The 27,610-nt window shown below is 34.3% G+C and overlaps 2 protein-coding genes across 4 annotated transcripts; one reads left to right on the top strand and one right to left on the bottom strand.

The window, feature by feature from the left end:
- Window positions 1-1,860: 1,860 nt before the first annotated feature.
- Window positions 1,861-5,384, top strand: LOC115446266. Of its 2 annotated transcripts, XM_037439179.1 has the most exons (4): window positions 1,861-3,989; window positions 4,057-4,252; window positions 4,420-4,578; window positions 4,874-5,384. In XM_037439179.1, exons 1-4 carry the CDS (start codon window positions 2,697-2,699, stop codon window positions 5,137-5,139), a joined length of 1,914 nt encoding a protein of 637 aa, XP_037295076.1. In that variant the 5' UTR covers window positions 1,861-2,696; the 3' UTR covers window positions 5,140-5,384. The 2 variants fall into 2 exon arrangements, with proteins under 2 accessions (XP_037295076.1, XP_030028727.2); XM_030172867.2 differs by having other exon boundaries at window positions 3,868-4,252.
- On the bottom strand, window positions 5,383-26,856 carry LOC115446244 (putative glycerol kinase 5). 2 transcript variants are annotated; one of them, XM_037439180.1, is made up of 11 exons: window positions 26,575-26,856; window positions 26,354-26,447; window positions 23,986-24,155; window positions 22,790-22,879; window positions 19,389-19,503; window positions 15,762-15,964; window positions 14,007-14,238; window positions 12,916-13,010; window positions 11,176-11,339; window positions 10,397-10,530; window positions 5,383-10,130 (listed from the first exon to the last, which is right to left on the bottom strand). In XM_037439180.1, exons 1-11 carry the CDS (start codon window positions 26,674-26,676, stop codon window positions 9,868-9,870), a joined length of 1,662 nt encoding a protein of 553 aa, XP_037295077.1. In that variant the 5' UTR covers window positions 26,677-26,856; the 3' UTR covers window positions 5,383-9,867. The 2 variants fall into 2 exon arrangements, with proteins under 2 accessions (XP_037295077.1, XP_037295078.1); XM_037439181.1 differs by having other exon boundaries at window positions 23,986-24,132; window positions 26,575-26,703.
- Window positions 26,857-27,610: the final 754 nt, after the last annotated feature.

The following is a 27,610-nucleotide window of genomic DNA, read 5'->3' as shown; positions in this document are numbered from 1 at the left end:
ACACTTTTAAAAGTTGTATAAAAACCAAATACACAGCTATAGCAACATCACAATTAAAACAAACGGACCACGAGTTACTTGTCACCGAAAAAAAAGTACACAAAAAATGGCTGCTATTTTACGTATCTTTTTGTCATTCGCTATATTATCAGTAGCCTTAACATCACCAGTGCCATCAGATGACGAGAAAAGCGAAACAACAACAGTATCAAATGAAGGACCACAGATCTTCGGCGTTATAGAAATCATAGATGAAGTACCACAAGTTGTCCTCTTCGTAGAAGGTACGACACCAGCACCAACGGAGGAGCCTGCCCACAAAGTCGTGAAGAGGTCCTTCCGCAGTGAAAATAGTCAAGACCTGCTGGCTAATTTGGATGCATTCGATGGAAGCGATTTATCGAGTCTAGATGGACGTAGAATCAGAGTGCTGCCTACTTGGGTGGGTTGATTTAAGAAAGTGTTTTTTCTTTTTTATTTAAATAATGTTGACTCCAAAGCGCTTCTTTTAATGATCATGAAATGTTAAACCAAAAAATATTTTTAAATGTGCAATAAATTATTTTTATTAAATTGGTTATTTAATATATTATTTAATTTTATTGACTTGTATTTAGTTATAGTTGACTGCCTCGGTGGCGTAGTTGTATTGCACGTCCGGTACAATAGCGGTCTGAGGTCCTGGGTTCGAATCCCGGGTCGGGCAAAGTGATATTTGGGTTTTTCTGCTCAGTATCAGCCCGGAGTCTGGAATTTGTGCCCGATATGGCGATAGGCTCGCCCCCTATCACATCATGGGACGGAACATACTTGGCGAAAAGTGGGTGCCCTAGTTGCGCCTCTGCATACCCTTTCGGGGATAAAATGCGTGATGTTATGTATGTATGTATGTATGTATTTAGTTATATTTTACTGATTAAGTTATAAACAACTATAAACCACCCAAATAAAATAAATTTAATTATACATGGTCTTATTAAATTTCTTTTATTTGGGTTGTATGATTAAGTATATGCGATAGCCTAGTTGAGTGTGGGATGGACTGCAGAGACGAATCATCTAAAGAATTCCGCCACGGTATCTCCTGCCTGTCATAAGAGGCGACAAATTGGGGCTTAGAGAGAGTCGCAGGGCGAGCAGTGGAGAACTTCTCGCTCGACTACAGCGACTCTGAGGTGGACGACAATGCGGGTAGTAGGTCTTCCGATGTCGTAGACTCCAAAGGAGTCATTTAGCATGTGGGGGCATCTTAGCCCCCTTCAATTAGAGAGGTGCCGCAATGTGGTATCGCGCTGGGACGGTTCCGAGCAGCGATCTTAGTGCAACAAGATACCCCGGGGCCGACCCGTATGCGCCGAAAAAGAAAAACGTTCAAAACCCAAGGGCACACACCTCTGACTTTTCTAAAATTATGTGTGTATTCTTTGTGAATTATCGCTTGCTTTAACAGTGAAGGAAAACATCGTGAAGAAACCTGAATACCTGAGAAGTTCTCTATAGGAGTTTTGAGAGTATGTGAAGTCTTCCAACCCGCACTAAGCCAGCGTGGTGGACTAAAGACTAATCCCTCTCTACTACTTTAATGGAGGCTCGTGCCCAGCAGTGGGACAGTATATAATGATACAGGGCTGATGATGATGATGATGTATGTTCATATTGTATAAACTATATTTTGTAGTTTTTCTAGTTAAACTTTCTTATAAACGTAACTATCCGTAACAGTAAAATTAATAAAAGGTTGATATAATAAATAAAACACATACGATTTTAGTATAATTATGTTATACGGCAAATAAAAAAACATTATTATCATTAATTTCTCAGAAAATTTAACATTTTTATTGTGCCTTTAATTATTATCTTAAATTCTCAATCATTCAAAACTTCTCAAGTTCGGTTCGAAAGCAACTGGCCTTTCTACTGATCCTATACCAATAAACATGTCCATATTATAATTCTGAAGAAATACAGGAACATCTAAAATCGCACCATCTCGAAATTCTGGATCAGCATAAAAATCCATAACGTCATTACCGCGACGTATTTCGTATGACTTCAGTTTCTCAGGATTTAGAAACAATCCGTTTAATACACGACTTGTTGTAATTTTCAATAATATCATAACCAACAGCAACAGCGATAAATTCGCCATTGCGAACAAAATGGAAACAATTGCCATAAAAAGTCGAGATGCGGATTTTATATAGTCTCGTATTGACGTGCGTATGCTGCTGGAAATGTGATAATTCTCTTTACGAGCTTGTAACGAATGATCTTAACAATAATATAAATAGCAAATGTTTAACACACGATAATTCGCTATGATGTTTGAAGAAACATATATGAATAATAATAGTGTTTTTTGTTACTTAGAATTGAAAAAGTCTTACAGAATTACGACAGTCCTAGAGTTACCAGTGAATTAAAAATCACCATCTACGACACTCACAAAAATTGTTTACAAAAACCAAACAATTAAATAAACGCTTACCAAGATAAATTCAACACCAGTTCATATTTTTTCTAAAAAGCATTTGTCAAGTTGACTTAATGGTATTACTTTGTAGATAAAATCTATTATTGTGCAAAGTGTTATTAAAAAGGGAAAAATTCGAATAGATATTTCCAGAAATTATTTCAGTATGTGCAGCGGTGGTTAGCAGTTCTATGTCAGTTAAAAGTGGAAAGTAACGAACATGCGGAGTATTGTGTTGACTCTATTTATTTCCATAAAATTAGTCCAACCTTATAAGATTCCACTACCAAATCTACCGATGAAATATTGTTTACGCGTGACCGTCACTGATCAATTCCATACGATTTTTGTTGACAACAGCAATGAAACCGACCAAATTTTATTAAAAGAGTGCATAATTAAGAACATACATTTGAATCAAACGATACTACTGCTATCAGGACCAAATTTAAATCAACCAAAGCAAATCATAAGCAATCAAATTAATTTAATAATTATGACAAAATTTTTGAATTACGGATTATTCGATATATTCAACAAGTCTCTACATAATGTCAGAAGATTTCACTGGAATATATTCTACATAGTAGTGACGGTTAATGATGGCACATACACATGCAAAGGAGGAAAATTTGATGAAGCCAACACGAATGTCATACAAAACTTTCTAAATGATTTCTGGCTCACATTTCGAATGATGAGAGTGATTCTCGTATTTCCAGTTTCATGCCCTCAAACATATGTCTTATATGGTGGAAAACTACACACAAGTATGCCACTGTACAATAGAACTATAAAATTAATCAGACCGAAAACGTTCAACGAATTATCTTCGGCTATAATAAAAAGCTCGGAAGGTTTAACAGAAGGTTATCCTTTGAAAGTAACCATTTTTCCAAGATTCCCCACGTCATTGCCTAATTGCAACAATATTCGAAATTATATCAATTTCAACGGTACTCTAACCAATGGTATATGTGGATTGGACGGATTGATCATGCACGACACTTTAAAACATTTAAAATTCAATGTAATTTTTATTAATGATGAACAATGCTACCAATTTGGATACGTGAACTACACACATCTAGAAGCTTCTGGAAGTCTCGGTTGCGTGCTAAACGGCACAGTGGACATATCTTTTAATTCTAGGTTTATGATCAACTACGGTATTGAGAGCTTCAATTATTTATACTATGTAATGCATGATTCTCTTTGCGCTCTACTACCCGTTCCAAAAATTTATCCATTATGGCATTATCCACACGCGCCCATAAATTATTTTCTACTATTCGATGTTATTCTTGTAATATTTTTGCTGGTGCCTTTAGCGTGGATATCAGATAGAATTATAAACAAATTAACCGGCCAAGAGCGTGTAACATTGAAGGCATGTCTTTACGATTTTATGATATGTATGTTATGCGGATTTTCACCGAGACGATATTCTAGATTCTACCTAATACGGGGAACATGTTTGGCTTGTTCAATCATTTATTTAGCCTATTATCAGGTAAGTAATAACTCACATGATTTATTATTTTAGAAGTTCTTTTTCAAATAACTATTGTTATTTGCAGGGTTATATCAACTACTCATTTACGACTTTCAAACGTTACGAAAGAATTAAAACACTCCAGCAGCTGTACGATTTGAATTACGTATTATATACGTCGCCTCCCGTCCGAGAGCTTATTATGCCACTGAAGAACCCTAACAACCCGCAAGAAGTGAATTTCATAGAACGAGCCAATTTGCAACCACGTACAGATATTGGTAAGGAGAAAAACTGTTAAAAAATTACTTTTCACAAAAGAAATTACTATTTTCTTATTCACATTTTGTAAATACAGATATGAAATTACAATTGACAGGCTCCACAAAGAAACGAGATAGGAAGAGTATGTAAACCCATCAAAATCATTCTTAAATGATTGTTCTAGGGATCGTATTGGATTTGCCTAAAGCAGTAACACTGGGACGCTATAGTGACGTACGTTCAGAAATTCAGTTGAGATACTGCGACAGACATGGGAAGCCAAGGATATATGTGGTCAACGAGTGTTTTCGACACCACTACTTGTCCTATATCAGTAAATTTGGTATGTATTTATATAATATTTTTTTTATAAACTGAATAGCCACGTTTCTATTATGCCAAAACTTACATGCAGGTATGACGTCACTCTGACATGTCAATCTAAAACTTCGTTTTAAAATTGCAACTACCGAACATAACGTTTCTACTATCAAACATGCAAGACACCACTTGCAAATATATCGTCGCTATGCAAACTATTCGCCCTATGGAAACGGCTTCTTTTTGCTACTACTCTCAACATAACTAATGGCAATTTCTTTTTTATTCTTAATGCTTCATCTGTTTAAAACCCACAGGTTTCCCATTCACGAAGACCTTAAGAATATTCATGGAACGCTTGTCGCAAGCAGGTATACCTGATAAGTACTACATATGGACTCGTCGCACACTGCACGTGCCAGACCTGTTGCACAAAGAAGGCCCCGAACCAAGGCCCAACCTCAAAATAAACTTATACGACCAAATTATACCGTTTGGAATACTTTTATTTGGATATTTAGTCTCTACCATCACGTTCATAATTGAATTTTTTCTAACTATGTCAGTCGTAAAATTAGCATAAATTTTGAATTCTATATATTCGTTCTATAAAATACAAAGGTTTATGAATTTAACGAAACTAAATGATAAATTCCTTATTGCGTATTATAAAATGTAGATATTGCTTTAAGCATAGTGTACGTTGATATTTAATTTGTAATGCATTCGAATTCCCTTTATTATGCACCAATCAACTTAATTATTGTATCATTGACTCATTTAGCAATCAAATAAGCTTTGTGTGATACGAAATAAAAGAAATAAATTCCAGCATTTTCTTTAATTATGCTTTAAATAAAATATGTCATGATTTAACTTCACATCACGGAAATAATACTAAATAACAAAATTGTCATAAGTAATAATAACCTGTATGAAAAGAGAGGAATGCCTCAGCCATCTAAAGGAACACATTTCGTAGTCAAATAAGTCTATAAAACGACAAACTTAATAACTTACTCTACGACACTCAACTTATAGAAAAATACTTATAGATACGTATTACACAATCATATTGTCATCTATTATTACTAATGTCTTATTTGGGGCCGAAAAACTACACAATAACAACAGAACATCAACAATGTACTCGCTAGGCTCTACTTGTACAAATAATCGCTTTAGGTGCTGACTTTTTTAGAACATAACTGTGTCTGAATCATAAATGAACAAGATGAAAAAAGGAAGGAAGTTTTTGTGTAATATTTAATATCGATTATAAGTAGGTTTGAGAAAATTTTACAAGAATGGATCAAAATTTCTACAATGTAAAGACTGGCCGGGTAAGTATATTTTATGGCCAATTTTAGTCCGAGTACAAACCAGTCAGATACCATTATTTTTCATTGTTTTAGGTTAGGTACATTCTATTTTCACGTACCTACTTAATAAAATTACGTGGTACAAAATTTCATAAATTACACAAACCATAATGTGAGCAAAACATGGTTACCAATGTTTAGAAAATTGTATATAATAAATAGGTATAAATATTTTTTTATAGATCGATGTTGTGTCATGAATGTGGCAAGGAATGTCAGAAACGGCAAAATTTAAAACTAACGTTATTACGAAAAGTAAAAAACTAAATATAATACTTTAAAATAATCCCTTTGAAAATATATAATATTACAACGATTTATTAAATATAATAAAAAAAAAGGAGGAAAAAGTAATGGTAATTGTTTATAAATATGAAACAACTTAACTACCCTATTTCTTATAATAACCAATAATAATCCAGTTTAAATGACCCTTAATCCCATAAAACACGGTAAAATTATTGCAACTATTATACGACGGATGTTAAGCTGCATATAATTTGCAAATTTATATTAAAACTAAAGTATATTTCAGGGTTCAATTACAAAAAGTCATATTACAACGTGAGTATAAATAAGAAAGCATATTGCTATAACATTTTAATAAGGCGTCATGTCTACACCAGAAAGTACGATATGAAATACCTCATCAGTGTTAAGCTCGCGGCGTCTAGGCGCGTCGAGTCGAATAGAATCGAATCGCATTAATTTGCCTGCTATACATGTACTATGAAACTTCGTCCATTAGGAACACATTTGGATCGAATCATCGCACATACAAAACAAATGAGATTAAATTATCGTCAAATCGATGGCCTGCTTCAAGAAGGTCCCAAACGATACATAAAATAAGGTTGTCCTGAAATAAGGTGTAAACTACCTACTATTAAGCGGGGTGATTTGGACGTACACATAACTTTTTTCCAACATATTATCACCAATAAAATTTCCGATTTACAATTAATGATCAACGTTATTTCCAACATAAAAGAAATCACAGCCGCCTTCGTATCGATAGAACGCTGGTAAAATAAATGCATTAAATATCTGTGGAGTTTAGTATATACATAATCAACGCCAACAAAAGTATGAGCCTTTAAATTAAATGTTTATAATTATTGTTCCAATCCAAATTATGATAATAAATATAACATTACACTGTTTTAAATAAACGATCCCAATCGCTTTTTCGATCCATCGCAACAATGACCAATGAGAACAAAGTTTTTTACCTGCTTTTAAATAAGTTATTTTGATTAATTTGTTATCGGGATCAGATCGAAGATTAATATTGGGATTGTTTATCGAAAACTGCCGTATATAATCTTAGGAATGTTTGTGGTTTAACATTTGTTTTTATAATATACGGAACATGGGTTATGATTAATATGATAACATAAACAGTTTTTGGACGTATTATAGATATATACCAAACACCGTAATACATATTATGTATAACACAGGTACAGTCAGCCACAAAACCACCTGAAATAATTTAAATCTTTAAATCATTTATACACTTTTGTGTTCTTACCTACATTTATTTTTCTTCACAAAAATAAAATAAAAATGATTTACTTCGCGCAAAGAAAAAAAATCCAATCAAAATTTAACGCGTATGTTGTAGTTTTGGATTTTTTTCAGTAACTATGTTGCTGACTGTACATTATCATTCCGTTACCTAGGCACCTAATACATGATTACCCTCCTTAAATTATTGATAACATATTTTACTCTATACTATCGCTAAGCCAGTCTTACAAAAGTTGAGCTTATGATGGCTGGCTTAATTATACGTAATATGTCTAAACCCAGCTACCATGGTAGAAACGAAATTATCCTAGAGGAATTTCACTAATCACATTTTATTTAATAGTCTTTAAAAAATGTCATGTACTATGAAATCGTCACACATAAAAAAATATAATATCAATCTAAACAAATTAATTATACGATAATGTCATGGTTAATATTTGTTCAAGATTTCAATAAATATAACTTAAATAAAATTGTCCATTTTAATTTAGCCGCCAATATTTAACTAATAATATCTCGTCAAAATAAAAAAAAAAACTAGGCAATTTAATTGGGTAATAAAAATATTTTTATATTTAGTTATTTATATATGGTGTTGTAGAAAAGCGGTTCAAAGTTCACACTATACAGGAGGGTTAAGTTAGAAAAATGGCTAAAGATTTCTCAACTATTCATTAAAGTCAGGATCCAAGGAATACCCGATAAATGAATAGCCACACTTAAGCAGTAAATTGCTAAAATCAAATTGATTTTAATTTCATAACACACAAATGTTCATAAAGTCTACCTAAGCTTCACAAACCAATAATCCAAAAAATCTATTTTTATATGAGATTTTGATGAACTGAATAAACTGATGAACCCACACTTATTCACAACATCCCATATAACAATATCCATGGGACGGACGTGCTTATAATTATCACTAATAAAGACATAAGATAGTTCGATATCCATCACAACAAAGTAAGTAGGTATGTTATCGAGTATTTTTTTTTCTAATAATTCGTCAACCTCACAAGCTCTCACGATGGCAGAGACCTTTACAACAAACAAGGGCGTCGCCAAAGGGCAAGGATGCCCCCCCCCCCCCCTAGAAGTTCTAAAACTCGAATGAATTTTCCAATTCTAATATTCGGTACGCTCAATTACGCTCTGTATAACGGGAGATACAATTCATACTTTTCTCATTCTCCATATTAACTTGCTCCAATAGGCCATCAGTTGGCGACATGTGATCTCGAGTTTACCTACAATTCATACTTTTCTCATTCTCCATATTAACTTGCTCCAATAGGCCATCAGTTGGCGACATGTGCTCTCGACTTTACCTACAATTCATACTTTTCTCATTCTCCATATCAACTTGCTCCAATAGACCATCAGTTGGCGATGCTCTTGATAACAAAGTCAACTTATCCCACAGGTATGCTCTTATTTGAAAGGTGTTCTCTTTCACGGGATTTCGCGCTCATCACATACCTAGACACCAAATTTTATTAAACTTATCTACGGGGTTCAAATGTGAATATCATGACTGTTTTACTATATCACGCGTATAATTAATTATAATACGATTGTGTTCAGGGCTATGTGTTTAAATAATTTGAGAAAAAAAAAACCAACAGTAAAATATGATACCTACAAAATATATATGTGAACTATATGTGAATAAGCCTGCTTCCTCTAATCTACTTTGAATACAGTAATAATTTTAGTGAAAATGTAAATAATACTTATGATACGCTGTCCTTAACGTAATCGGCCGTCACGTTAAAAAATAAATTACCCTAAACTCGATTTCGATTCGAACGTATAACAATTTATTTACATTGCACCAATTAGTTCGTCTAACTACAAATTCATTCACCGATTGTATCCTTCCGAATAATAATCAACTACGACAAAGGTCACTGATTAGAGAAACGAATAGTTTTTGTTTGTCCTTTGTACAGTATCACAAAGTTGATTATAATTTATTTTTTATTTATATAAATACTTTGACTGCAGCTCACACATCTACGGTAAATATTAGGCGCTTATCGTCTGATTTTAAAAAATACAGTGGTAGAAAGACACCTTTCGTGTAGGGGGATAAGCGCTATAGTAGTACGGCAAAATTATACACACGCTGTGTTTTGTGTTGCCAATGCCATTACATATGTGCCAGTTGCAAATTCGTAGAGCTCATTTCGACACCCATGGTGTATGATGAGTAGCATCGGTGTTATTCATTTTTATCGCCGCAGTCAACACTTTATCAACCATTAAACCATGTGGCAGATTGGCTATAACTGTATACAGAGGCGTTCCACTAAATCTATATCAGATCACTATCAACTGTACAAAGTCATGCACGCGATAAACACAGCGCCCATGGAAAACAGCCACCGCTATTTCGACAGGCTGCCATTTTTCTTGCCATTTTGTCGGCCGTTGATTTTAAAGCTACTTTGCGGCGTGAAGTTAGCCGTATCTGCGACTGCGTGCAAGGAGTGTGTGGAGGCGCGTGGTTGGTACCAGCCGCACATGCGCTTGACCGCGTCCTGCCACCGCGCGACTGTGCCCTCGTACGCTTTCTTGACGTGCGGCCGCGGGTTGAACACGCATCCGATCGTGCGCAATGACTTAAGCTCCTCTTTTGATTTCCATATACCTGAAATTATCATAAAGTGCATTTGTTTCACTGTTAATTACTATTGTCTAAAAGCGACATTATCAAAATTAGTTGGTTTATTTATAGATTACTCTGGATCGTAAAATCCTGAATGCTGACACATTTACCTTATTCCCCCCGATTAAAATTGAACTTGCAAATTCTATCGTTTACAGTTCTCTAGATCATTGAAATCTCTAAGAATCAGTTAATTATGAACCTAATTTGGGTTAAATAGTTTGTCAGGAATAAGCATGTATACTGACCTAATTGTAGCCCTACGATATGCGCGCAGCCCAGCGACGACATCTCGACGTGCACGGGCCGCTCCACGCGCAGCCCCGTGAGGTCGGCCACCAGCTGCGCTATGAAGTCGTTGTTGGACACGCCGCCGTCCAGCCTGCACCAAACATACTACACCATCAAAAACTATATCAGACAGTGCACGGTCACAACCCTCGCAAGATCCAAAACCCTAAGTAAACTTATCATTATATTCTGTTAAAAAAAAAAACATTTCTTATTAATTCGTGTATTAATCAATTTTCGGAGCCAGTGAAAAATTTACTACACGGAATAGCGTCATAATCACATTAAAGCAGCCATACTCAACCTGCGGCCTGCCGGACCTTTGTGATTGGCCCATTAAAATTTCACACCCATCAGAAAATCATGTATTGTATAGCTGGCTTTATTATAATTAAAAAGAAAAGCTGGTCATAGACCAGCTTTTCTTTTTTCAATAATTAATACATCTTCAATTTTGAATTATGTTTTTTATTAACAACTAAAAATCATGTGTGTATTCTTTGTGAATTTATCGTTCGTTTTAACGGTGAAGGAAAACATCGTGAGGAAACCTGCACATCCGAGAAGTTCTCTATAGGAATTTCGAAGGTGTGTGAAGTCTACCAATCGGCACTAGGCCAGCGTGGTGGACTAAGGCCTAATCCCTCTCAGTAGTAGAGGAGGCCCGTGCTCAGCAGTGGGCAAGTATATAATACAGGGCTGATATTATTATTATTATTATTAATGATAATGAGACCTGATGTTGTGGAAGTTGAAGTTGGTCTCGTTGCAGACGCACTGGTAGAGCTGCGCGGTGCGGAAGGCGAGCGACTCCAGCACGGCGCGCACGAGGTGCGCCTTCCGTGTCGACGGCTTCACGCCGATGAACCCGGACGCCGCCGTGCCGTCGTTGTATGGCGGCTATATGAAAACAAACGTGTTAACATTAATATCGTCTTCCTTTGGAATGATATTGAAATATCGTATGCAATAACCTATGTTTATTTTTTAATCCTCTTATTAGAGTACCTGTCTGAATCGTAAAGATTCGATTTATGGACCAGGCAGCTAAACTTTACAATCGTAAATATTACATGAGGCATTCATATAACGTGATCACTAGAGACCGGAATATATGCAATTTAAAAATCACTAAATATGCATGGTAAATGCCTAAAATATAAATAAAAAGTACAAAATGTGCAACATCAATTAATGAATAAGCAATAATTATTGAAGTTTTTACTTATAATGAACATAATATTAATTATAAGATCAAAAAAGGATCACCAATTGCAACTATTTCGTACATTATATTATTTTCTGTGTAACTGAGTGGTGTCCTAAAAAACAAACAAAAAGGTACTATAAACAAAACTATTCCGCATTCTATTCTCAGAACGTTGGTCTTATTTGTATTTTACTTACTGCTAGCAATCCTAATAAAGTTATTTAATATGGCCGAATATATCGAAAATATGCACCGTCCCATGTTTTTTAGGATAATATGCAAAAAGCGGTGAAAATGGCAAAAATGTGCATATAAAAAAGTCTCTAATGGCCACATTAGCGTAGTCGCTTTATAATCTAGTTGCACATCGGTCCATCTCTTAGGTGTAACAAGCATTAGTGACAGTTTCAAATTTGTAAATATACATATTAAACAATACAATACAGAAAATTTCACAAAGATCAAGGATTTGTGACGTTATTACAATGTTAAAAAAAACTCACTGTTTATCAGACATTGCACGTAATAAATAAACAGGTTTATAAGCGTCGGATAATACGTAGGAAACATAAAACATAACCTTAACATAATAGCGTTCATTTAAGTAGTTAAAACTCCTTATCAACCACATTAACTTTACAACGGACTGACTTTTTCTACATACTTACGTCAATGTAAATTCCATGGATATAAGAGTATAATCAAAACCGTTAAGGAAGTTTTAATCACGATCAGTTACAAGTTTATTGCGTAGATTATAATACATACTACGGAAAAGTTAATGGCTTCCACCGCCATCTAGTAACCAATTATAGTAATATAAAATACACTCAAGTTTTACAATAAACATGATGCTATTTTTTCGCAGCACGGCCCACGTGAAAAACCTATGCCTCCACAAAAGTCTCTAAAACATTAAATGATTCGTAAAGCCACCAGTACTAAGGTAGCGCAATCTATTTAAAAAAAAAAAAAACATAAAAAAAGCAATTTACCGGAATAAAAATTATTCTATATGTTAATCCAGGACATGGCCAATCCTTGTAACAAAATTCAACCGAATCCAATTTCAGACGTTCAGACTGTTGTTGCTTTTACTTCTAAACATCCAAATATTTTTACAAAATTTCCCAGTTATAATATTAGTAAGACCTTAAATTTCAATCTGACCTTAACAAAGAAATTCAAGGCAATAATAAATTATACATAAATATTACAGCAATAAACTTCTCAATAACTTTTTGTTTAAAATAAATGTACACTTACCCCTAAACCACTGAAGGCAGGTATAAAGAACACGCCGTCTGCATCCGGAACGGAATTAGCTATGTCTGCAGTTTCCTCTGGATTTTCAAATAAACCTGATACAATCGATAAGCATTAAAGAATTAAAATCGTTTGTTAAGTTTACACAAACAAAAAAGATTTACAAAAATTGCTATCCGCAAAGTATTATTTGAATTATACTATTTACATACAAAATAATTCAAAACGGAACATGATTTTCGCAAACAATACCTAATGCTATTCAAAATGGTTGGCGTCTTTCACCCAAAGGTATAAAAGGGTCTAGGTCGCAGTGTTGGCCACAAAATATAAACTAAAGAAATAAAAATATATAATTCAAATATTTAAATATTACCGTGGACAAAATATAGTTTTACATCTTAATTATTTGTTGTACAATGTAATTTTTTTTTAAATACTGCCACGGTATTTTTAACGATATTTAAAGTGTCAATATGAAAGCAGTGGTTCTAAATAGATAAAAGTATCACATAATAATATGGCTATAGAGTACAGTGCGAAGTGGTTTATCGTACGGGAAAAATACTAATATAACGAGCACAATTAAAACTCTATGTGCACGCATAGTCTAGTGTTTCAAATCTTACCAATTAGATGAGTAATGATAATTGGGAGTACAAAATATTGTTTTTTTTTTAGTAATTTTTTAGTTATTCAACTTCTATAAGAACCTAAAATCCACCTCGAGGATTCCTCGAGATTAATTTAAAACATTTTCATTTGACCTTAATCTGTGAACTCTACAGGCTTTAGACATTTTTGTATAATATTTTTGTCTATTTATAACCATTGTTTTCAAATTTACACACAAGATATCATAAATATTATCGTCGCAAATTTAATAAAATATCTCCACAGAAGTGGCGAAAGGTGAAATTTTCCGAAAGGCAGCCCGACCTAATATATAGGTACGTATTCATAGATGTGGTCTACAAATCTTTCTAATGATAATTAGATTCTACATAGAGGAAAGCCCTTCGAAACTGCTCCAAACCGTAACGTAATCTGATTTTACAATTGTAATCTCAATTCACCTGCACACACCTTACCTAAATTCTGTGCCCACTTGATGATCGATGCAGTATCGTTATTGGCTCCTTCGGCTGAATAGATGAGTTCCTTGCCCAACCGCCACCCCACAACGGGGTACAAGCCCGAAACACTCGCGTGTGGCGACGAACCAGTGTTTATGTTGAAGAAGGTACCCGTGCCCATCGTCAGCTTGACGTCACCCTCGTCGAAACAACACGAGCCCCACATGGACGCGGTTTGGTCTGCCATCTGAGAAAAATATTACAGTTTTACTTATAAAATTTTCGCAAAGCTATGCTTAGTTAAAACACAAATTTACTCGATCAGCTGTAAGTCAGCCGCCATCTTGCCTCTTAATAAGGTTTAAACCAGGAAACCGGTGATGTATTTGACAGTTATTTAAGCAATTCTTAACCATCTCTTGAAGCTAAAACAAGTTTATAAGTAAGACTGTAATAATACACAGACATGATGACTTTTCATAATCGTTAACGCTAATAGAAAACAAAAATAGAGACTGACATATCTTATCGATAAGTCTAGGACGGCATTATGTCCTAATAAAGCATCTCGTCTAAGGCTCGTAGTGTAGTGACGTCACTTGGCATGTTAAAGAAAGATATCGAGACGGACAAGTTACTTTCATTAATTCTAAAAACATATAATGATGGGTGACTAATTAAGCTGTTTGACAAAGCTAGTTGTAAGTCGAAGGTTTTGACTTGTTACAGATTTAAGCTGTTACATTTTTTTATACGTGCAGGGAATAGTGACCCCACTGCTAGGTGAAGTGGGTTCCAATAGAATGTCGACTGACGAGAAATGATTACCTCTCGGCAGTCGACACAATTATGCCGGCCTGTTGGGACTAGATATACTTATACAGTGTCTATATCCGGTTCCAACAATCATCAATTCCAGCAATGTATGATTAATGTGTAACTTTTGTTGACCTGATTTAAGATATGATTTTATCCTCGAAAATAACATATTATAAAATATTCCTAAATGCTAAGTACATATAGGATTTTTGACAATAGGTACTTGAAATAAATGCTTCGTTGTGTTTTTGTGTAGCCTAAATCGATTACATATAAATTATCAATTAATAAACGTTAAGTAATTTATCGCGTCCTCGTTCTGATAAAAGAATTCCACAGTGAACGCATTATCTTATAAGACAATATCACATTACATGTATAATATCTAAAGATAATATTGACCTTGTGCCGAAGTAGTAAACAAACGTCTACCCATATATTACCGAACGTATTTTGGTGTTTGGGAAAACTACGTAAGGGTATTTTGGTGACCATAATAAAGTACTCCTAAGATGTTAAAAATAAATATATCACACAATTATGAAATTTCACTACAACCAGACCATAGACTACTGGTGGTAGGTCTCTCATATGTGAGAGTCCGCCTGGGTAGGTAAACACCGCAGTGTATAATTCTGTCACTAAACAGCAATTTTTAGTCACGGTTTGAAGGACATTGTAGCCAGTGTAACTACTGGACATAATCAGACTTATCTCATGTCTCAGGATGGCGAGCGCAGGGGAATACCAAACAATATTTTGTAAATCAAGGTGTTGGGTGCTGTTTCTACTGTACATGGGCGTCCTAGTGTTTACCATTAGGCGAATGGCAAGTTTGTCTTGTCATTTAAAGCAATAAAAACTATAAAAAAAAAATTACATAAGGCGAGGTTTTTTTATTTTCCTGGTCAGACTATAAGTATAATATAACAATATGGCACTCCTACTCACACAACTCATGATCGGTATCGCGTGTCCCCATATCTCTGGCTGGGTGCAGGTGAAGTGATCACCCGCGGTGTCCACCACTGTGGGCAGGAACTCCGACGGTATGTCCAACAACATGGTGCCCCAGCCCGCCCACTGCATCGTGAACGGATCGTAGAAACCGGTAGCCGAGGCCGACGACACGTCCGTCATGTGGACTCTTTTACCTATTGAATAAGGGCTTGTTTCAATAAACAATCCTAGATCGGAGAGACGGCTAAAATTTACCTTCTTTTACCTATTGAATAAAAGGGCCTTATTCTCTATACCACACGGTATTTTGACAGTCTGTAACAAGCACGTAACGCACCGCGCGTCGCGTTTAAGACAATTGCAGGCATCAGTGGCGAAGAGCGACCATTTTTAAAAGGAAACCCGACACAACACAAAAATACTTAGGTACTCATATGCATCTGCAAGTCGCAGACCTCATTCAGCATTAAAAAAATATAATTAGATTTTACATAAATTACGAAAGGGAAGCCGACAGGAATTGGATTATAAGGACCCTTCGCCACTAGCAGGCATACAGAATACTATTCCACGCTAATTTCACGAAGATAAGGTAACACGGCCGTGTTACAAGTTTACACTGTCCGTAACACATAAACTAATCAGCCCAGATAGGGAAAATGTACCAATCAGAATGTTTATTTGACGTGGTTAATGACTAATTGGTTTATTTTCATTATCGATCCGCAGTTAGGTTTTGAGATCGAATGATCGATTATAATTGAAATGTAATGTAAAAATATCCTCCGCGGGTTAAGTAAATAGGTTTACTTGCGATTCCGCCCGCGTGAGTTCCTTTAAAGAAACTCGGGAAAGCGTAGATTTCACGAAGTAACACTAGCTAATACCACTCGCCGGCTCGTAAAATCTTCACACGTGATTCCGTCGCATCATAAAAAGACAAACCGACGGACATCGCTTTACATTCACTAGCTACGAATAGACCTTAGCTTTTAATCGATAATTAAACTAATTAGTGTTCAGTTTATTTGACTCTAAAAAATGTAAGAGAGCGACAATACCTTCAATAGGAAAAAAAATAAATAACATTAATAACCGTTTAGATTCAAAATCAAGACTTGTATGAATGCGAGCTAAGTTTTTTTTTGTATTTTAGAGGCTTTTCGTGCTATTTCTACGAAGTCAGCCCCATCACACTCCAAACATGATCTTCTTATCCTAAACTACTCATAAAATTATATATAACTATACGGCTTCATATAGGAGTTCCAACAAAATACCTTGGTAGGCCCCAAAGTAAAAAAAAATATATATTAAAAACATTATTCAAAGCCTCTTTCATAGGCTTCGTGCTGACACATTCTACTAAAGATCTGTCGAAATTATTACCACCAATGCAAGTTAATTTCCCTTAATTCAAAGGTGGGATATCCTTACATACATACTTCAATATGTTTTAAATGCACGATGTCATACTTTGTATTGGTCAACTCAAGGTGAATTCTAATAAACGGTAATTATAGCAAGCCGAGTCATTCGGCCGATTTTATGACTTCTAATAATTACGCTGCACAATCGTGTTGTTATAGCCTCGTTTATTCCCACAAAAACAACGCAATAATAAACCTATGTGGTTTTGAGTTTATAATACCAGTTTCAAAACGAATTTATAATTTTTAAGAAATAAGCCTGAGTGGTTTTAAATTTAATTACAACTAAGACATTCTATTGTATAATTAGTTATAGACCAGCCATCAGGGCCAAATATTTGCTCCAAAACTTATTACCAAATTGGTATTAAGTCGTCTTATTAGAAATGTCCGTGTGACAAGATGTCACAGCGTCCTAAGATATTGATACAAAAACAATATATTTACCGAAAATATACTAATATGCGCAGTAAAAACGTCCAAATCTTGGTATGGAAAAAATATGAAGCATTTTAAATTGTCTTTTTGCTAATTCACTGTAGATTGAGTAACCATCGCATGAACGCAATCTTTTGTACGATACCTAATCTTCCCAATGTCTGCTCTATATTATCCTACAACTCTTTGATTATAACTAACTAGCTTTTGCCCGCGGCTCCGCCCGCGTTATAAAGTTTTCCGTTATAAAAGTCACGCTATATATTTTCCCGGGAGCCTATGTTCTTCCCAGGGTCTCAAACTGTCTCAATACCAAATTTCATCTTAATACGTTGGGTAGTTGTTGAGTTTAACACGTTCAGGCAGACAAATGCAGCGGGGGACTTTGTTTTATAATATATTTTTGTAGAACTTTTTAAGAGGAACAATCCCGTCATACATCATTGTTGCATAACTTTAAACGTTTACGCAGCGCTCGCAACGGAAGCTCTCAAAACTAATAACTTTTCCCCGTTTTTGCAACATGTTTTATTACTGCGCCGCTCCTATTGGTCATAGCGTGAGGATATATAACCTATTGCACTCCAGGAACAAAGGGCTATCCAACACAAAAATATTTTTTCAGTTCGAGCCGGTAGTTCCTGAGATTAGCGATTACTGCTCCGCTCCTATTGGGCATAGCGTGATGATATATATAGCCTATAGCATTCCAGGAACAAAGGGCTATCCAACACAAAAATAATTATTCAGTTCAAACTCCTAGTTTCTGAGATTAGCCATTACTGCTCTGCTCCTATTGGTCATAGCGTGATGATATATAGCCTATAGCACTTCACGAACAAAGGGCTATCGTATACAAAATGAATTTTTTAGTTCGAACCGGTAGTTCCTGAGATTAGTCATTACTGCTCTGCTCCTATTGGGTATAGCGTGATGATATATAGCCTATAGCACTCCACGAACAAAAGGCTATTCAACGCAAAAAGATTTTTTTAGTTTGGACCGGTAGTTCCTGAGATTAACCATTACTGCTCCGCTCCTATTGGGTATAGCGGGATGATATATAGCCTATAGCACTCCACAAACAAAGGGCTATCCAACGCAAAAAGATTTTTTCAGTTCGGACCGGTAGTTCCTGAGATTAGGCATTACTGCTCCGCTCCTATTGGGTATAGCGTGATGATATATAGCCTATAGCACTCCACGAACAAAGGGCTATCCAACGCAAAAGAATTTTTCAGTTCGGACCGGTAGTTCCTGAGATTAGGCATTACTGCTCCGCTCCTATTGGGTATAGCGTGATGATATATAGCCTATAGCACTCCACGAACAAAGGGCGATCCAACGCAAAAGAATTTTTCAGTTCGGACCGGTAGTTCCTGAGATTAGGCATTACTGCTCCGCTCCTATTGGGTATAGCGTGATGATATATAGCCTATAGCACTCCACGAACATAGGGCTATCTAACGCAAAAAGAATTTTTTAGTTTGGACCGGTAGTTCCTGAGATTAGCGCGTTCAAACAAACAAACAAACAAACTCTTCAGCTTTAACTCTTCAGTATAGATTTCAACAAACGGTCCGGGTTCTGAAAACTGAACAATACTATCTCCGTATTATTAAGTAGTTCGTTTATAAATTCGCATAATGATAACACTTCTAAAGCAGTTGTCAATTTTCATAGTTCAACATTATGGTCGTATTCTAAACTTGACGCGAGACGATCATTAATATAAAAATTCAAACCATACCAGTTAATTTGTATAATAGCCATGTGTCCAATGTCCCAAACATTGCGTCTTTGTTTCGAACAGCATTTTTCAAAGCGATTATGTTTTGAAGTGCCCAATGTAACCTTAGTGAAGTCTGAAAAAAAAATGGCCAGTTTAGCATTGAATGTATGGTTTTCTATAAAAAAGATAGAGTCTGTTTCATATCTATGGCATAGGTACTATAATTACAAAATGGCGAATAAGATGTTTTTTATTATGTCCGAAAAATAACTAACTGTACCATTTACAGATTATTTAGTAAAGTAATAAAGACTAGTAATTTCGTAATCCATCCCTATTTCGTTAATTTTATAACATCAAATTCTTTCAAATAGGATTACTAAGGTGCCCTCTATGAACCTATTACCTATATATGAATTAATCGATTTTGCAATGATGAGCGCAACGGATAGAAAAAACTTTAACCTATTGTTACCGCTCGGACACGAGCAGCGGCGCGGATGGCGGGAAAAACAATTGTACAAGTACGTATTTAAGGTGTTAAACTGTAGGACATCATTTAGTCACGGCCGTAGAAAAACTGATAGACATTATAATGGTATCCTAAAAATGATTAATTGTTATATAAAAACCTCTTACGATTTATACCATAACGACTCGTAAACCCTTTACGAATGAAAAAGTATTTGGACAATATTTTTTCTTGAACCATATTTTTTTATTAAGTATTCGTTTATTTTTAACCGACTTCAAAAAAAGGAGGAGGTTATCAATTCGACGTGATTTTTTTTTTTTTTTTTATGTTTATTACCTCAGAACTCGCTCATTTATAAACCGATTTGGAAAATTCTTTTTTTATTCGAAAGAATTTCTCTCCAGATTGGTCCCATACATTTTTTTTCAAGAACGCTTCGGTAGTTTGGTTTTAAAATTAAAAAAAACTAGAATAATTATGTCGTCCAAGAAAACGAAATCGCGAATTTAGCTTTCCTGTGACGTATTTAGTTATGTTTTTGCATTGAGTTTGGTTGCCTGTACTTCTCACATACTTATACATATAGCATAACATCTTTTCCCCGTGTCAGGGGTAAGCAGAGGCGTAACATTTCATCGCAATAGTCGTACTGTATGTGAAACATATCAGTTGTGTTTTTGGGTTGGGTTTAATTGACTCTACTTCTTACATACATACATATATGTAGCATCACACCTGTTACCCTTTTCAGGGGTAGGCAGAGGTGTAACATTTCAGCGCGATAGTCGTACTGCGAGCGAAACACATTAGTTGTGTTTTTGCGTTGGGTTTAGTTGACTCTACTTCTTACATACATACATATATATAGCATCACACCTTTTCCCCTTTTCAGGGGTAGGCAGAGGTGTAACACCACAGCGCGATAGTCGTATCGTGAGCGAAACACAACTATGCCATTGAGACGGTCTATTTTTTACTAACACAAAAAAGCAAAAAATAAAAATAATTTTAACAAAAAATTTAACCGCCTTCAAAAACCACTCAAAACCAATAAATAATTTCACATAACAAGTATATATTGGATACCAATTTTGGAGCCGGTGCCTAATTAAAATTGCTAGTTAAGCTAGATAAATACATTAACGAATATACGAAAACAATGTGCTGCCAGCGTACAAAGTCAGCAAGTTAGATCGTCACCGGAGATAAACAAATCGCCGTAGCACAGCAAATGGAAGCTATTATGGAAATATTTAAATTTGTGAACTGTACACTACCCAAATTCTTCCCCTATTACATATAGCTGGTCAAATGTGGGTGTATTACACTCCCTGCGTCGAAAAAAGAGGAAATAAAAAGATGAAACACCATACATGTGCTTGGTATTCCAACACCTTTCACTGTGTATGTTGTAGTACACGCAAACCTACTCCTTTTAATTGATTTGAAAGAAATTTAGCTCATAGATGGACTATGCAACAAATATAGCTAACTAGCAATTTTAATTAGGCACCGACTCCAAAATTGGTATCCAATATATACTTGTTATGTGAAATTATTTATTGGTTTTGAGTGGTTTTTGAAGGCGGTTTAATTTTTTGTTAAAATTATTTTTATTAATACTTGTTCACTATATTAACAAATAAATATTCCAAAACCACTTAATAAGCATACAAGTTGAAACAAAATAATTTTATTTGGCGAATAATTGAAAATTTCGTATTTATGATAATACAAAAAAAAAATCTATAATCATCAATCGCATTACACATGCAGCAATATTGGTATATCAAAGAAAACCCACACATGAACAATTAAAATACAACTTCGAGAGAATGATATTAATTAGTCGTCACACAGAGGTCAATTACAGCGTCAGATTTTTAACGACTAATTAAATGACATTGGATTGTTTTGTTTTTTTTTATGTAATATTAGGGGCCCGATCTCACTCAAAAAGAAAATGTAATGCCAACGTACTAAGATTTTGTTAACAACTAAAAGGAGATTATAATCCTCCATTCCATTCAATAATAGATGAGAGCATTAAAATACTATCGTACGATTAATTATTTATTGTTTAGGGTATTATGTAATCAACCGAACAGCGTCAAAACAATAAACAAAATACTTATGTAATGCCAAATATCATTAAACCTTTTTTTGAGTTTTCAATATTTCTTGTACCTGCGTATTTTAGAAATAAACCCAAACGTCCCACAATAAAATGCTTCAAGAATTAACCGAACATTGTGTATATCGAGAATGAGGCGTAAAAGCGGTATGTACTCAGGTAATAGTAGTCCCCAGATAGTGCAATAAGGAAAACAGACATCAACCGGTGGACCCTGCAGTCTGCAACCTAGCACACACACAGATCGCCCGTTACGGTTGTTTTCAATAAACGATTCAAATCTTGAATTTCAAACAGATTCCGAGAATAAACCAATCAAAATACGTTATTTTATATAAGCATGTCAAGAAACTGTCCTAATTAGTCCATTTTAGTAATAGATCGAAAAAATCGTTTGAGCTCGTTTATTCAAAATAGCTTTAAGTTAATACGTTAAATAAAGGAAGCTTGCAAGGTGCGACCATTCACACTTGCACAGGTCGTCTTTTATGAGAACAATCAAGTGCGGTGTGCTCTGCCCTTGTTCACTTGTATTACCCACCGTGGGACTTTACCGTTCATTATGGATGAACAATTATACTTATTTATTATAATTTACTTACTTATTATATGTATGACAATAATTTTATCCATTTAAACTACAGAACAATACAGAACTGTTTATTCGCCATTGTCTTTCAAAGTCCCATGTCATTGGGTTCAAATATAATATTAACAATTCAAGGCCGGACAATGGCTACGAGGGGAAAGCGGGATGGAGTGTCCAATTTACAAATCTGAATTTATATATATAAATATAAAACAACTTACTTGGGTATTCATGAATTTAAAAACACTTCCTGCGCGGAACCTTTTACTCCTTAACACGAGGTAGAGAATATATGAACCAGCTTTTATTAACTAAAACAAAGAATTCGTAAAATTACACAAAAAAAAAACAAAGGCATTTAATACATAATCCTAATATTTTTTTTTTATATATTTCAATATGCATTTATATTTTTAAAATATAATATATAAATACGTAAAAAAATACTTTCAAAATAATGACTTACTATTGCATTAAAAAAAATTTAAAGTACAATTGATTTAGCCATATTCGTCTTTAAATAAGTCTTTCATATATTTTAATTTTGATCACTACTACATAAACACTTTGAACAAGAAATGATTGTGGGTGTATGCACATTCGGCCCTAAGTCAAAGTATTTGAAATAAAAACATTCCCCATTAAAAACCTAATACGGACATAATACATTCGAACTTTATCATCGTATATATTTCAGTGGCGAAGCGTCCATACAAGCCGATTCCTACCGGGTTACCTTTTGTAAATTAATCAAAAATAATAAAAGAAAAACATAACAATATAACTAGAATAAAAAAGTATATTCAAACAAGTCATCTTATATTAAAATAATAATTCAATGATATCTGTCGTTCAATTCGTTAAATCGTTACTCGCGCGCAGTGCTCGCGCGTTAGTGTTCGAAGTGAACCCGGCGGCGCATAGCTTCCCTCGCGATATTGTTGACTCTTTCACACGCAGCGCGGGTGTCTTTGTCTAATCTTTTGGAACTGACGTAAAAATACATGTGTGCGTGCGTGTCTGTGTACTTCAGGGTAACCCGAGAATTTGCGGCTTCATGTTGAGCTATTGGCGCGAAATATTTTTAATAATTTAGAATGTATAATTAGTGTGTGTGCGTTATGCATTCTTGTTGGACTCTTTTAGGTAACTATGTTCAAAATATATGATTATTTTGTAAATTTAGAGACTCGACATATTTTTTATGTTAGAAGGAAATTAATAAGTATTATGATATTTTACTGATTTAAATTTTTTGTGAACAGCGTATTATATTATGTTAACTGTAGAAAAAAATATTTCGTCGGGTTCCCTTTTGAAAATTTTCACCCTTCGCCACTGATATATTTATTCAATACTAACTGTACCTATAGATAAAGACAGTAACAACTTTAAATAAATTTAAAATACAACATACCTTCCATGTAAAAGAGTCATTCCACATCTTGACAAGCGCATCCGCCCTCAAGTCCTTCCATGTGATGAAGTTGTGGAAGTGTTTCCCCGTCTCCTGCGACCAGGTCGTGAACGTGCCGCGCTGGGTTGAGATCCCCATGGCTGTGATCTGTCCCGCAGACAAGTGCGCATCTGTTGGTCACATCCATTCTTTGGATACGAGACACAATCGTATGTAAATTCGGCATCAATGATTTTTTTCGGTTATTGAGTGTAGTTGTGTTCATTATCCATGTGTCATATAGTGTTCATAGAAACTGTCTCAATATATTAAGTTAAACTGAACATTGTTTTACTATACTTATAATTATGTATTTTGCTACAATTGCTTAGTATTATGGAGGTTTATGACTATAATGATAGTTATATTCAATACTTTGCTGGAAAAATATTTGAAGCTGATAGAACTGAGACCATCATCAGCTATAGTAACATGTCAATGAGCTTTGGTCTTTGAGTATAACACTTAATTACAAAACTCTATTCATAGTATTTTTATGTATATAATTTCAGTAAATCAGTTGTTATCTGTATTATACTCAAACAGGCCACTATATTTAGGAAGATAAATCTTTTGGCCCAGACAATATAGATAATTTTATTTACTCTCAAAAAAATTACATTTGAATCTTCATTGTTTCAAGTAATGGCATTGACATAGTTTAAAATATAATATCACTATATTATATTATTATGATGAAAAATTATTGAACAGTTGAATTAAAATGTAATTATATGTTGCAACAGTGTTGCAACATATAATGCGCAACATGTTTGCCAAATCTAATCTAAGCATATAAAGTTGCCAGATAATGTGAAATGTGATGTACCTACATCAAACAATTACTTTTAGGCAGTGGTGAACACATCCCATTAGATGACCCACTTACTTTTTCTTTTAAAAATGGCTCCATCATTTCATAGGTGATTTTAAATAAAATCTGTACCTATAGTGGAGACTCGATTAATGGGAATAATAGTTATAAGGAATTAAGATAATTGAATGTCTGAATGGAAGCAATTTTTATAATAATAATAATAATAATATCAGCCCTGTATTATATACTTGCCCACTGCTGAGCATGGGCTCTACTACTGAGAGTGATTAGGCCTTAGTCCACCACGCTGGCCTAGTGCGGATTGGTAGACTTCACTCACCTTCGAAATTCCTATAGAAAACTTCTTAGATGTGCAGGATTCCTCACAATGATTTCCTTCACCGTTAAAGCGAACGATAAATTCACAAAGAATACACACATGATTTTAGAAAAGTCAGAGGTGTGTGCCCTTGGGATTTGAAACTGCGGACATTCGTCTTCGCAGTCCGTTCCACACCCAACTAGGCTATCGCCGCTTTTTTTCTCGGCCCAACTAGGCTATCCCCTCGACCCATTGTAATCGCAGGTAAAAGAGTTACACCCACATTTACAATCTTTAAACCACAAGAATGAATCATGCAACATTAATTGAACTTAAACACAAGAATATGCCAAATGTTTAACTTATTGCTTTCTTGCAGTCATTTTCGGTTAGTTTACAAACTAACTAATCTTAGGAGTGATGAGAAGTCAAAAAAATAATTGTAATCTAATGGCAAAATTTAAGAATTTTCCACCTTACTGTCTTTTAAGGCTGATTTTAGCCAAAATAGCCTCCATGAAGGACTATATATTTTTTTAATGAATATGTAAGTTGAGAGTTGCAAGAAGTTTTTGATCTACCTTAGAACCACAAAGTCACTTGTTTAGGTTTTTAAATTTAAAGAATAAAATTTAAATCATAATTCATAGAACATAAGTTTTTCACTTTACACCAACATTTTCATAATTTTTGTTAAAGTTACGAAGCTGACTGTTTTTTATACACATTTTTTTTATATGCTTAACACTACTTTCTGGGACATATATATTTCCTTGAAACTGATTGCAGTGTCATATTCATTAAAAACATTCTCTTTGTGTTATTATTGGAATGATATTTGTATACTTTCACTCCTACAAGGCCTTATACCCAACTAGTCCGTGACATCAATATGATAATATTATACATGGCCAAATTAACAAAATATATATGTATTGTGGGTTAAAAACTTTGTTGAGGCTCTTCTCAACGAGTTTATTTAATTGTTACTATGAGTAAATTATTTAATTACATAATAAACATCTGTAAGTTAAAAAAAAAAATAATTTTGGATTTTAGAATATTACAGAACAATATTCTCTGAAAAAAAATATGTATGGCTAATAAAAAAAATCGTGAATAGATAGAAGAGCAATATCAATAATTAATTTGTAAAGGTAAACTTATTATTGTAAAGACTTATAACTTACTTTGCAAAGACTTTTGCACAACTCCAACAACTGAACTCCATAGTTCTTCAGGATTAATCTCAACAAAACCAGGGTGTGGGTAGTGTAGAACGACCTGCATTAAGTAACAAGAAGGAAAGGAATGAAAACTATCACAAAATCTACTTACAATATTTTTTATCAATTAATTTAATTTATTTTCAATAGAATCACTTTTATACACATAAAAAATGAATAGGTACTTGGTCAACTGCTCTTCCAACAGTCTCTGCTCTAGAATTATAAATAAAAGAGCGTATTGTTGTAGTACCAATATCTAAAGTTAAAATATATTTTTCCTCCATAATTCTTCAAAAAGTACTTGATTAAACACAAACAACCACGCAACACTAGGATATAACGTAAACAAAAACGGACATCAGAACTAATGAAATTGTGACTTGATAATATTAAGCGATAAATTTATTCCTTTTTATTCATTTTCATGACGTTTTTTTTTCTATGTGATATACAGTGTTAGTGATGGGCAATGTTACTGTTACTTATTTTAACAGAACTATTCGATTATTGAAATGTATCAAGTTATCTCTATCGGTATAGTATATTTGGTAATTGGAAACAGGCAGCAAATTCCACGTATTATAGTTAATCTATGAAACCGTAATAAATATAATGAAAACTCAAAAATCGTTTTATCTGCAGCAAACATTGATCAGCATGTTACTGCGACTTTACATTCATAGATAAAAAATCAGTTTTTCTAATTTCTATTCTGTTTTTTACTAATGTAGTAAACTAATCCAAAAGGTCTCTGGACGTCCAAATAATCCTTCTGTGATCCTTACTACTATTCTTCACCTTAAAGAATTTGATGCTCAAATGATTATTCGAACATTACAAACGTTCATCGACGTAACACGGACGAGTAGGTAACAATCGCACCGAACTCCTGATTTAGATACTTATTAAGTATACAAGAAGAAATTTACTGGAAGCACATACTTTGTTTAGATTTGAAAATATTATCTGAAAAAAAAAAGTTACACACAGCTTCACAAATAAATGAAATAACTGTACAAAATCCGCAAAAAAACCTTGACGTCGATCCCTGAATACGAGTACAACACAAGGAGTGTTCAACTAATAAAATGAATAAATTTCACAATGTATTCGAATGTATGTAATTTCAATTGTGACCACCCGTCTCTAAAATTTCGAATTTTTTTATCAAATGAAGTATACTGACGTTCTCTGTGTTGTCTGGTTATGAGGCAAAAA

Source organism: Manduca sexta, chromosome 16, assembly GCF_014839805.1.
Source record: "Manduca sexta isolate Smith_Timp_Sample1 chromosome 16, JHU_Msex_v1.0, whole genome shotgun sequence".
NCBI classification, from domain to species: Eukaryota; Metazoa; Arthropoda; class Insecta; order Lepidoptera; family Sphingidae; genus Manduca; species Manduca sexta.
Note: the sequence above shows the minus strand (reverse complement) of the source record. Positions and strands in the feature narration are given on the sequence as shown.

What these genes read in the sequence shown, in the direction of transcription:
- LOC115446266 (XM_037439179.1), top strand. Translation starts at nt 2,697, where the DNA reads ATGCGGAGTATTGTGTTGACTCTATTTATTTCCATAAAATTAGTCCAA. An exon ending in GCAACCACGTACAGATATTG is followed by an intron (nt 4,253 to 4,419) that starts GTAAGGAGAAAA and finishes TGATTGTTCTAG; the next exon opens with GGATCGTATTGGATTTGCCT. An exon ending in GTCCTATATCAGTAAATTTG is followed by an intron (nt 4,579 to 4,873) that starts GTATGTATTTAT and finishes TAAAACCCACAG; the next exon opens with GTTTCCCATTCACGAAGACC.
- LOC115446244 (XM_037439180.1), bottom strand. Translation starts at nt 26,676, where the DNA reads ATGGAGGAAAAATATATTTTAACTTTAGATATTGGTACTACAACAATA. An exon ending in TTAAATTCATGAATACCCAA is followed by an intron (nt 19,504 to 22,789) that starts GTAAGTTGTTTT and finishes TTTTTTTTTCAG; the next exon opens with ACTTCACTAAGGTTACATTG. An exon ending in CAAGTGGGCACAGAATTTAG is followed by an intron (nt 13,011 to 14,006) that starts GTAAGGTGTGTG and finishes CGATTGTATCAG; the next exon opens with GTTTATTTGAAAATCCAGAG.